Below are 12,284 nucleotides of genomic sequence, written 5' to 3'. Positions count from 1 at the left end.
CTAACTTATGCCATTCCCTCTCCTCATGCTTCGGGTTATCACAGAAAGAAAGAAGCACTGTATCTTCACCCCTATGAAAAACAGAGTTGACCTTGGGAATGAATGTCGGGTCTGGCCTAAGAACAACTTTATCAGAGTGAAAAATACATAGTTCAATGTTCACTGATAGGGCTCTCAACTCAGAGACCCGTCTAGCTGAGGTGATCCCCACCAAGAAGACTGTTTTAAGTGTTAACCACTTGAGGGAACAGGAAGCCATCGGGTTGAAGGGTTCCCTGGTGGGGGCCTTACCACAACATTGAGATTCCACGTTGGGAACCTGTGCACCTGCCGAGGGTTCAATAAGGTAGTCCCCCTTAGAAAATGTCTAATATGAGGGTGATTGATCAGAGATGTCCCTTTCTTCGACCCCCTGATGGCAGAAATGGCTGCCGTCTGTCTTTTAAGGGTGCTTGTGCTGAGTACTTTGTTCAGGCCTTCTTGAAGGAATGCTAAGATCATCTTAATTGGAGCAGTCAGCAGGTTGCTAGATCTATCACTGCACCAGCTGCTAAAGGTCTGCCATGTCTTATTGTAACTCTTATTTGTTGAGACTTTCCTGGACGCGAGCACTGTCTTAATCACGTCATCAGAATATCCTAAATCCATCAGCTATTTGCATTCAATTTCCAGGCCGCTAGGTTGAGGAGCGCCAGGTCTGGATGCAAGTGCTTCCCTTGCCGCAATAGGTCTTTCCTCTGAGGCAGTCTCCATGGTTCCCCTTTCGAGAGTCGCATCAACTCCTCGAACCACGGTCTCCATGGCCAGAATGGAGCGATCACAATAACCTCCACTCTCTGCTGAATTGTTCTTTGCAACACCCTGTCCAGGATCTTTACTGGGGGGAAAGTGTATAATAGTGCCCGAGGCCATTCCTCGCTTAGGGCATCCGTCCCCATCACGCCTGCTTCCTTTCCTCTAGAAAAGTATCTTGGGACTTGGTTGTTCTGCCCTGACGCAAATAGGTCTACTTCCAGCCTCCCAAACCTCTGACATACTTGGCTGAATACCTCTTCGTTTAGATTCCATTCTGCTTGATCCACAACGGTCCTGCTCAGCCAGTCCACTATTGTGTTCTGAGTACCTGCCACATGAATTGCTTTTATGGATCTCAGATGTTTTTCTGCCCAGGTCATAATCTGGCAAAAGACCTGTAGGCTGTTCTTGAAGATTCTTAACAGCTCCATTTCCATCTGGAAGATGGTCTACTCTCTGCAAAATGCAAATATGGAAATATGAAACATGAACTATGAATAGTGATTGCTCTTGTTCTTTCACCAGTTGGCATATGAATATTTTCTATGAATGATCTAGTTCTTGATTGTTGGTTGTTATAATTGTACTGTATTACTTGGGTATAGAGAATTGCATGATTTATATTTTGCACTTTAAAACACTGAAAAGGATTTTGGATAAATATCTATATTGTGTATACATTTTTGATTCCACCTCCTTGACTTTGTAGTTGTTTCAGGTCATAATCTCCTCTGCTTCTCTGTTTAGTTTCCTGTATCTGCTGCCTCCTTGTTTGTTTACATATGCTTTTGCCGTCATGTTGTCGGTTTGCACTAAGATGTGTTGGTTCAGTAATACCTCTTGAAGACTCCACAATCCCAGTTTGATTGCCCTCAGTTCTAACAGGTTTATGCTGTTTTCCTTCTCTCCTTCCGACCACAGCCCCTGGGCCATCTTGCCCTCAGAGTGTGCTCCCCATCCTGACAAACTTGCATCTGTTGTCATTACAAGCCACCTCAGATCTCGAAGAGGTGATCCCTCTGTGAATCTGTCTGAAGCCATCCACCAGTTCAGCTCCCTGACAACCGTGGCTGGAACCCTCTCACTTTTCTGCCACTTGTGGGAGATAACTCTCTGATATGGCCACAGGAAACTGTAGTGGTCGGGTGTGAAATCTGGACCTTTGTAGGATGTCTTGGCATGACACCATCATCCCCTGGAGCTTTGCCAATTGCATCACCTGTATGGTCTCCGCTCTCTGCACCGCACATACTAAGGAGGTTATCTTCTGCTGTCTGTCCATTGAAACGAAGGCTTTGTCCTTGGTAGTGTCTATCACCACCCCCAGATGAAGGAGCCTCTGTGCTGGGATCAGGATGCTCTTTTCTCTGTTCAGCATGAAACCGTGTCTCTCCAGACAGTCCACGGTTCGTTTCACTGCCTTCACCCACTCCGAGAATGTCGGGGCTTTTATGAGGACGTTGTCAAGGTAAGGGCAAAGGGCTACTCCTTGTAGCCGGAGGTATGCTACCAGGGTAACCAACACTTTTGTAAATACCCTTGGTGACGACTTCAGACCAAAGGGTAGGGCTCTGTACTGGTAGTGTTCTCCATCGTACACGAATCATAGATACTTCCTGTGGGATGCTCAGATGGGGACGTGGAGATAGGCCTCCAAGAGATCTATGGAGGCCAGGAAATCCCCCTCTTGAATGGCTCCCATGGTAGATCTCAGGGTTTCCATCTTGAACTTTTTTGACTTGATGAACTGATTTAGCCACTTCAAGTCCAATATCGCTCTGACATCCCCATTCTTCTTGGGTACGATGAAGAACACCGAGTACACGCCCCTGTTCCTGTACAGCAATGGTACCGGCTCTATTGCCCTTATATCCAGGAGGTGTTGAATAGCTTCCTTGATTTTGAGATGCTTCTGTTCCAGTGAATTCCTTGGTATATGTAACGGATGCGACAGCAGCTTTGTTTGAAACTCCAGGGAGTAGCCCCTGGATATCGTTTCCAGGACCCACTTGTCTGCAACAGTAGTTTGCCATTGGGTCGCAAAATCCTGTAGCCGCCCTCCAATTTCACTGGTGGTCTGTGATAGCCATGCCTGGCTTGCTGTCTTTTGTTCCTTCATTTGTTGTCCAGACTTGCGAAAGGAGAATGTCTTGTTGTCAGTTCTTGATCTTGACTGCCATTGGCTTCTGTATGTCCTGGCTCCACTTTAGTGGTGAGGGTGTTTGTAGTCATGAAAGGAGTGCCTATCTCTCGCTTTCATTTCCCTTTTCTTGGATGGAAGGACTTGCTTTTTCTCAGCGTCCTCTACCAGATACTTGTCTAATGCTTCCCCAAAGAGTTTCATACCTGTAAAGGGTATAGATGCCACCTTGTTTCTGGCCGGAGGGTCTGCATCCCAATTTCTCAGCCACATGTTTTGCCTTGCGGACACGTTGAAACCCATAGCTCTACCTGACATTTGGAAGGAGTCCTTTGTCGTGTCTGCGGGGAATGCTGCTGCCAGGGCTATCTTCGTCACCTCATTCTTGGTCTCCTTAGGTATGTCTGTGCCTGCTGTTGCTAGATCTGAAGCCCAAGTGAAGATTGCCCTTGAAAAAAGCGATGCAGTGGCTGAAGCATCCATGGGTAGTACAGCCGTAGTAGCCAGGCTGGTAACCAGGTCATCCACGACCGGCAATTTAATCTTCTTCATCGCTTCTGGTGTTAGGGAGTAAAATTTACTTAAAACCTTTTTTTGGGGAGGGGGGGGTATGCCTTAATGGTATGCCTCGGATTTAGCTCGGTTATCCCATTCAGCTTGCAGGATGCTATGAAAAATAGCCGGCAGTGGAGCACCTGCTTGAGTGCTACCTAGCTTTGGGAGCACTCTCTCCAGGCCCTGAGGGAAGGCTGGGTTTGGCTCCTCCTTACCAGTCCGCCGCCTGTGCAATCTCCAGGGTTCTCAAGACTTTAGGCAGTAGTCTAGGATATACGTCTTCTGGGAAAATCCTGGTTTAAGAAGGATCTATTGGTTCTTCCTGTTCATCAGAAAGTTCCCCGTCTTCACTGTCTGTTGCTCTGATAGCCGATTCTGATGTAGACCCTTCTAAGATGCTAGAATCCTCTTGCCTGCTGAGAATTGACCCTTTCTTCCTTTTTGGCTTTGAAGAGGCTGGGGAATGACTTAGCCTTGGCCTCTTACCAACCCCCGTTTTCAATGATGCCTTCTTGGGGGGGGGGCTCCTGCTCGTTTGCCACCCTCATAGCCTCTTTGACCTCTTTCCTTAACTCTGCCGAGCCATGCCAGATTATTTTTAGCATCTTGTCCTGAGAGGTCTTGACCTGAGAGGTCTAATTCTGAGGCCTCCTGGCCGTCCCCACTAGTGCCAGGTAGAGAATGGCTTGATAGTGGTGAACTCACCAGGTCAAGGCTGCCTCTGAGGCCTTCTGCCCTGCTGGGTCCTTCAAGGCCTGCCTCTGTTTCCATTCCTGCCAAAACCTCACTTCCTGCCTAAAAAGGAGGGAGAAGGGGGGAATAGTGGAAGGGGGAGCGAGAGGCAGAGAGGGACAGAAAATGGGACCATTTTAGCACGCAGCCAGTCAGAACTAATATGTGCTCCAAACTACCCCAAATGAAAGGCTCGGCCTTACTTGCAAGTAGCATCAGCGCTCCACCTTCCGCCCCGTTACTCTGAAAGGGCGCTTACCGGGGTGCCAAGGCTCAGGTGGGAAAGTCTCTCACTTGCTGCCACGTGCGTGGTGTGAGGGAAGGGCTCCATCCCGTTCTTCCTCCGACGCTTTCTTAGTGCCGCGTTTTCCCTTGACTCCACAGGTGCCTGTTGGGGAACAGCCGCTTTCGTGCTTTTCTCCCTCGGGGTGGGGGGGCATCAGCCCTGTTGCACGCCTATGCTGCCTCACTCTATGGAGCTAGCGATGGGGGGGGCAGGCCCTTCCTTATCCCCGCAGCTGCTTTGTTCTCCCCTCATTTAAGCTGCGTTTTCCTTGTACTTTCGTCTTCTGTCTTCTGCTTTTTTTTTTTTTTTTGGAATCATCATTGCCAGAGCTCGGCAACACGACACCCTGCAGGAGCAGGGCCTTAAAAAACTGGCGGGCCAGGGAAGAGCCCCTCCCCTAAGGGATCGTCTAATTCGACAGACTCTTCAAGCTGGAGGAGGAACTACTTCTCAGCAGTCTTGACTGACCCACTCCCAAGACCACAGGAGAATGAAAATTTTAGGTTTGTTAAATTTCTTATCATATCTGTGTACTGAACAATTGTAGATGTTGGGCCAGGATTATTTTTACTCCTCCTTTTTCACTCAAGAACATTTCCAATTGATTCAAAGACAACTTGGAAGTAAGAACATAAAAGTGTACTTAAAATGTAGTTGAATTACCTTAGACTTTTCAAGGGAGATTTAAATAAATGTTGTATCAGTTGATGAGTTTTCTTTCTTTGCATCATACTGGATACCAGTCCACTTATGTCAAACATTACGCATTACTCTTACTGTAAAATTGCTAATTTGACCACTGTGTGGTATCCACTTTTTAAAAACAAAAGCAGATTCCTGTATGATAACCTACCAGACCTTACAGTTGCCCTGGTCTATCTGAAATCCTATCTTCCTCCTGCTTTACTCAAACAGCTTCCTCCAAATGTTTAAAAAAGTAGAATTTTTTTTTTAAAAAAATCAGATAACAGAGACACACACTCCTGTCATATGATACAGTCAGAGCAAATACAGGCCCCATAACTCCGTGTAATGAATATCAATAACCTGTAATAAGATACTCAAGAAGTGTATCATATGAGTGCTGAGGTGTTTGCTCGAAGTGATTGACAGGGTCCAGAGTGTCTTGTTATTGCCTGGGGGTGAATGTTGTACTGTGGATAAATGATTCACCGCTCTTACCCTTTCTGGCTGTTTTTGTTGAACAGGTTGGCATATTTCCATCTCTGGCATGAGACCTGCAGCTCAGGGATGTTCACAGCTTACCCAATCTCCAGTGGCAGTGATTCAAGGTTGAAACCAATGCCAGCTACAAGCCCCACTAGGCAATGGCCTTGCCCACTTTCCAGGAACATGTGATGGGTGCCACGTAGGAAAACGGTGCTCACTGTGAGTGAGCATCAATGCTGTACAAGGAATTACTTGATTAATGGATAACCAAATCAAGCAATGTGATGATCACATGCCATTTACTGATTTTGAACTTCAAGAAGTTCACGATGACAGATTTCTTGTGTTCCTCTAACAATTTATTGAGGACATCAACTTGACAGCATCATTCCAATTAACCACTCTTTGTGTATACCCAGACACTGATGGTTAAATCTGGTACAATTCATACATCCAGCTAAGGCATCAAAAGGCAGTGATGAATGTCAGTAAAGCAGCAGGAAAAAGCTATTTTACTGTCTTTGCCACTTCAGTGTCCAGATTACAGCCCTTCCTGGCCCATGTAAATCCAGCACAAGGTTTATACTCCTAAGGTTGGACTTAAAGCATGCAGAAGCCCCATACTGGATACATAGAAACCAGCATGCATGTCTCCAAACAAATTTTCTGAATACAGCCTTCATTAGAAATTACTTTTTAAAAAACACAAAAGATGTACAAAATAAAAAGCTGGAAAGAGACCATAGTCTTTATTGAATCCAAAAGGCAGATGAACTCCTACTCCTTAGCACTTAGTACGACTTTCAGTCTGCTTCGTTTCAAGAAATTTCTTTCATCTTAGTGCTCCCCGCAATGGGTATCATCCTCAGCTAGGTCAAGTGGTGAAATCAAGGACATGCAGCGCAGACGCCAGGGTGGCATATAGGTGGGTGGTGCTGAAGCGTAGGCAGTACACAGGACTGCTGATTGGTGATGACAAAGAAAAGCTCTGCAAAGCAGTAAGAAAGATTCTCATAGGTAAGAGATTTACCCTGTTCACCAGTAACAGCCAATAAGAAAAAAGCAGCCCCCATATGACTACACTTCAGTTGCACTTCCTGCTTCCTACAATGACAAGGGGAGTGCTGTTGTGGCAGATGGATAATACAGCCAAGATAAGGCAGCAGAATTCAGTCCTGGGAACGAGTGGAACCAGTGTGCCCCTGTGGATCTTGCCCTAGAGACCCAGAAGGCACTGCATGATCTCTTTCTGAACAAAACTACCCTTAGGCAAGAGCAACTGCTTGGAAAATTGCCACTAGGGAGATACATTTTAGATGTCTTTGCAGTTGGACTAAGATCCCAAAGACACTCTTCACTTCAAGTCCCCAAGGACAAGTACTGCCTAATAAACTTTACAGCGAAGCAGGTATTTGAGCTCAGGTCTTCCTTATCTATGCATTATGCCATACTGGTTTCAAGAAAGCAACCAGAGGAAGTAACATCGCTCATTATTCTCATGAGGTTCCTATGTATACCTCAATCCCCACCCCACTTCTGGGAACATACTGCTAGTGCCTTACCTGTAAGCACCTATTTTGCCGTTTATCCCAAAGGCGGACCACACCATAATAAGATGAGCCACTTGCAATCATGTGGTTCCCATTGCTCCTTATACAATACAGGGCACTGTCATGTGGCTCTTCCCATTTTTTGACACACTCCCTTTGGAAAAAAATACAATCCCATAAGACAGAGCTTTGGAACGTTCTTCACCAAACACTTGTTCTCTAGTTCTTCAATAGGTAGACTTGATAACAGAAGCTACATAAAAGGCAGATAACAAGAACCTTTTCAACCATCTCAGAAACCAGTAAATCCAAAGACTAACCTTGAGCTTGTCCTTAAATCCCAGTACCGGATGTAGGTATCATAACCACAAGAAAGCAAAGTGGAAGGTGTTTCATACAAAATATCCAAGACTCCAGCACCTCGGTGGAAATCCGTTCCAAGGCAGGTGACCAATTGTCCACTGAAAACAGAATCCAACAAGGAATAAATTAAGGTACCAGGGTATCTACAGTATCTTATGGAAGGCTTTTGTTCTCAGTGGACCAAAAGTTTGTGGAATAAAAAATTAAATGATCAACCAAATGTAATAAAAATTGAGGTTAGTTTTAGGCTAATGCAAGAGATCACTCGTTGCAAGAAGTACAGTATCAGTACAAAGAATAGCTGAACTTTCACTGAAAATGTAAAGACCCACAGTTATTTAGCTCTGGCCCTTGCAGATGAGAAATGTGTAGTCCTTAGAGAAAATCTGGAAATTAATTTTCAGCAACATGATAGATAGTACTTATTTTACTAAAATTATATCCAGCTTTTCCAAGAAGAAACTGATTCAAACCAGCAGCAACAGTAGAACAGGCTTCCTCAGGAGGTGGTGGGCTCCCCTTTGGAGGTTTTTAAGCAGAGGTTAGATAGCCATCTGACAGCAATGCTGATACTGTGAACCTAAGCAAATCATGAGTGGGAGGACAGGAACAGTTACATCAATGCTTTGTTCTCATGGGTCCTTCTTGCATGCCCAGGGTAAGGCTGATCGCCACCTTGGGATCAGGTAACAATTTTCCCCAGGCCAGTTTGGCTAGGGATCCTGATGGTATCTTGTCATCTTCTGGGAATGGAGTAAGGGTTGCTGGGTGCATGGGTGGGAGAGGTATTTGTGAATTTCCTGCATTGTGCAGGGGGTTGGACTAGACCCTAGAGATCCCTTCCAACCCTATGATTATATGATTTACAAGGCAGAACAAAACTTGAAAGAAAAAGAAAACCCTAGCAAACTACCCAGCTAACCAAAAACATGCCAGAAAAAGAAGCAGTGCCTGCACACCAACTGTGTAGGTACCAGGTAGGAAGTCCATATAAGTGGCACCACTGTGGAGAAGGCCACCTTAGTCCAGAAAGCAGCATGGAAGGCGTGTGTTATCGGTCTGATTAAGTTACAGATTTAATCCAGCAAGTGGTGCTTTCAGATACCTTCAGCAGAGACTGCACAGAATCAAAACAAGTTGAAATTGGGTAGTGCTACCTAATGGTTGTTACCTTCATTCTGCAAGGGTGAAGAAGGAACAAACGATACATAGCTGACTGAAGCACAGTTATACCTATGGGACACCCATGAGGATTTTTGTCTATTTGTAGAAACATGCTGCTCCCCTGAGCTTGAAGTGCAACTGCATGGTGAACAGGGAACTCTGCAACTGCATTTGTGAAGAGTCAGGCACAAGACCTCCTTGGTAGCCTGAAGAAACACTTAATTCAGTGAAAAACTTAGAATATGTTGGAAACAATCGTGCTTCTCCAGGAGCTCTAAATGCATTGTCCTAGTGCTAATAGCCCTAAGCAATCCTCTCTTGTCTACACATACCTACACAGCAAGGAAATAGTCTGCTAAATCCCACATTACAGCTCGGAGATCACTGATGAATTGTAAAAGCAAGAGTTGAAAACTGAAACACAGCTCTCAAAAAGCCTGTGTGCTATTGAGGTAAGCTGCCTTCTACAGCCATTCTTAGGACAGTTATTTTAAAGTACATGCAGTATGTTTAATTAAACACCTGAAACGCTATGAAAATGGCAAAGAAACATATTTATCAGGCCCATGCATATGCCAAGGAACCAGGATTGATCACAACTTCACGGTCACATATAACAACAACTTAACACCCACTCAGAACAGTTTACAAGGTATGTTATTATCCCCACAACGAACACCCTTTGAGGTGAGTGGGGCTGAGAGAGCTCTGGAAGAGCTGTGACTGAACCAAGGTCACCCAGCTGGCTTAAAGTGGAGGAGTGGGGAATCAAAACCAGTTCTCCAGATTAAACTGGCTATACACGTTAGGACAACAATTGTGTATTTGCTGCCTGTAATGTGTGAAGCAGCCCTTGGTTTCCAGTTCTATCCACCTCTGAACAATTCAAGAGATGATGCTATTCCCAAGAAACATTTCCTAGCTTACTTTATTACAGGCAGCTTCTCCACAACGTAGAAGTATATTCCTGAGTCATCCTGTTACTCCAAGACTTGCTCCCCTTTCCGCTGTATTCAAAACTCTCAAAGAGAGTCAGGCTGTACACTCTCCAGAGATACTTCAAGCATTCAGAAAACCCATCCTTGTGGCCCATTCAAAATGATTCTGTTCTTCTAGCAGCCTCTTGCATGTTATTCTAGAAAGATAAAGTCACTTTCACCTAAATCATTCTCAGTGGTGAGATCTCTCTGTGCATGCCAAGCAGCCAAATTCAACCTGAATATTTGCTAAGATATCTAAGCCTTGGCCTCATGCTAAAGACACTGAAAGGGAATCAGAGCACACACTCACCATCTGCACCCATCTTAATCAAGCAGTATTACTAAGGAAAAACTATCCAACGCTGTCTCAAAGACACCCAGTATCACAGCTGTGACTCAGGTTCCTATGTTTTTCTGGAGCTCTAACAGCAACATAACTGCGGAGCTGGAAATAAAGCATGGCTTCTGGGGCTGCCCCACAGAGGTTTTATGTATGTGCCTTGGGTAAGGCACCAAGTGGTCTCCTTTGTCGCTTACAGCTACGGGCTCTGTTTATTATAGACGAATGAAACATAATCCAGAAAGATGGAGGTGTTCCATGCTGGAAATAAGGCAGATTTGGGAATAGGTGTACAGCCTGTTCTGGAAGGAGTAACCCTCCACTGAAGGAGCAGGTGTGATGTGCTCTTGGATGCCTTACTATCCTGGCAAAAAATGGTCAGGGGTGTGTATTTCCAGTTTAGGCTGGTTCATGAGCTGCATCCATTCCTGCAAACAGCTGATCTGAACACAGAATGCATGCTCTAGTAGCATCCAGATTTGACTACTGCAACATGCTCTTTGAAAAGCTGCCCTTTAAGATAGTTCAAAGAACAGTTGCTAATTGGCTTCGAGTCCCAATTCAGATGCTGTCTTTGATCTTTAAAGCCCTAAACAGTTTCAGTCCACAGTACCAAAAGAAACATCATCACCTACATCAACCTGCCTAAAGCCTGAGATCAATCAAGTCTCTTTTTTTGTCTTCTATAGAAAGATGAAAATGTTTGGATTCATTGATCAATGACAGCATTTTAAAAAAATATTTAGATTTCTTCAGAATTGTCACAAACCTCCTTGGGTGTCCCTAAGGGGATTGAAAGGCACATATAAATCAACTAAATAAATCATAACAAATCTAATGAATATATACTCCATAACTGAGGGCCAATATGCTCTGTCCTGTTTCCCCCTGCCCAACGAGAAAACCCGCTTCTCGCTCAGATAACAGCATCCAATGAAGCCCATTCGGCCACTATAGACCCACATGTTCCCAGCCCTCTCCTCCCCCCCCCCCCAACGGTCTAATCAGAACTGGACACAAAGCACTGAAGGCCTGCTTTTCAGCCTGCAGCACTGGTTCCCGCTTCATGGCACAATGCAGCCTCCACCCCCTAAAGCAACTCGCACCTCCCCCTCCCTTCAGTTATTTTGTTACTTTCTGCTCCTTGATCCTGTATCAGTCTTTCTGGGGCACCCGAGCTGAGGCCTTAATTCCATCTGTAATCTGGGCTAAAGCCCTTCAGGGGTGGGTGGGTGGATAAAGACCACACAATAGGCAAAATAGAGTCCCAGGAGATGTTCAAACAAGTAAACACCGTTGTGTCAGAGGAGCAAAATTGCTGAGAAAGCAGATTAGCAGCAGCAGCATTGGTGTCCCCCAGATCAGAAGGTGAGCCCTGCTTCGCTCCCCAGAGCCAACACGCTTCCATGATCACAGTACTGGCGGCATGCTGGGGCCAGCCCATCTCTCCTAGTCACTCTCCAAAGAGCAGCTTATGGAGAATAACAATTTCTTTGTGGCTGTGTAATTCCCTCCGTGACCGTGACTGTGGGCCACTCCATCGGACTGCAATGCCAGGGCCTTAGCAACCATTTAACAAGACCAGTCGGCCCTAGCAATGCTCCCCCCAAAGCAAACCTCTCTGACAAGCTTTAACATCAAGTGCAGGAATTAATCCTCATCCCTCCCCACCCCTAAAACCTGAGTCCAGGGGTGCTGTGTTATTGCACTTACTTTGTGTTTCTCAAGGCAGGGAATTGCTGGACAAGTTCTTAAGCCATTAACCCTTCGAGAGAAGGAGGGCAATTTGTCTGTATCTGGAGGTAGGTCAGGAGGTGAAGACGTTTACAGGATCAGGGCAGAAATCAGAGACAGAACTCAGAGAGAAAGGAAACTAGGTGAATACTTAGGAGTTTAGAAAGGGAGAAAAGTAAGGGAATTGGGGTCGCTGTAAACTACAGATGCCATGCCTACTGATGCTAACAAGTTATATGTTCATTCACACACACACACACACACACACACACCAAAGACTGTCTACATTAGGACAGACTCAGAATGGGAGTTGTGGTTCTTGTGAGATCTAGACGTAACCTCTTGGTTTTGCCACATTCCTCATCCAAATAACTAAATGGTTAGACTTCAGTTTCCTACTTGTGAAATATGAAAAACACATCCATCCTTTAAAAGGAGACACACTTGAGAGGGTGATTCTTAAACTACAGGACAA

At 45.3% G+C, this 12,284-nt stretch overlaps 1 protein-coding gene across 1 annotated transcript in view; it reads right to left on the bottom strand.

Moving 5' to 3' along the window:
- Positions 1-6,044: 6,044 nt before the first annotated feature.
- FBXW4 (F-box and WD repeat domain containing 4) overlaps positions 6,045-12,284 on the bottom strand; it is a 111,718-nt gene continuing 105,478 nt past the window's right edge. The window contains exons 7-9 of the mRNA XM_054982370.1: positions 7,549-7,689; positions 7,241-7,382; positions 6,045-6,666 (exon numbers count right to left, since the gene is read on the bottom strand). Of these exons, the coding sequence (XP_054838345.1) occupies positions 6,553-6,666; positions 7,241-7,382; positions 7,549-7,689 (397 nt within the window). The 3' untranslated portion in view covers positions 6,045-6,552. The remainder of the gene's footprint in view (positions 6,667-7,240; positions 7,383-7,548; positions 7,690-12,284) is intronic.

The sequence above is a fragment of the Eublepharis macularius genome, chromosome 6 (genome assembly GCF_028583425.1).
Source record: "Eublepharis macularius isolate TG4126 chromosome 6, MPM_Emac_v1.0, whole genome shotgun sequence".
NCBI lineage: Eukaryota > Metazoa > Chordata > Lepidosauria > Squamata > Eublepharidae > Eublepharis > Eublepharis macularius.
Note: the sequence above shows the minus strand (reverse complement) of the source record. Positions and strands in the feature narration are given on the sequence as shown.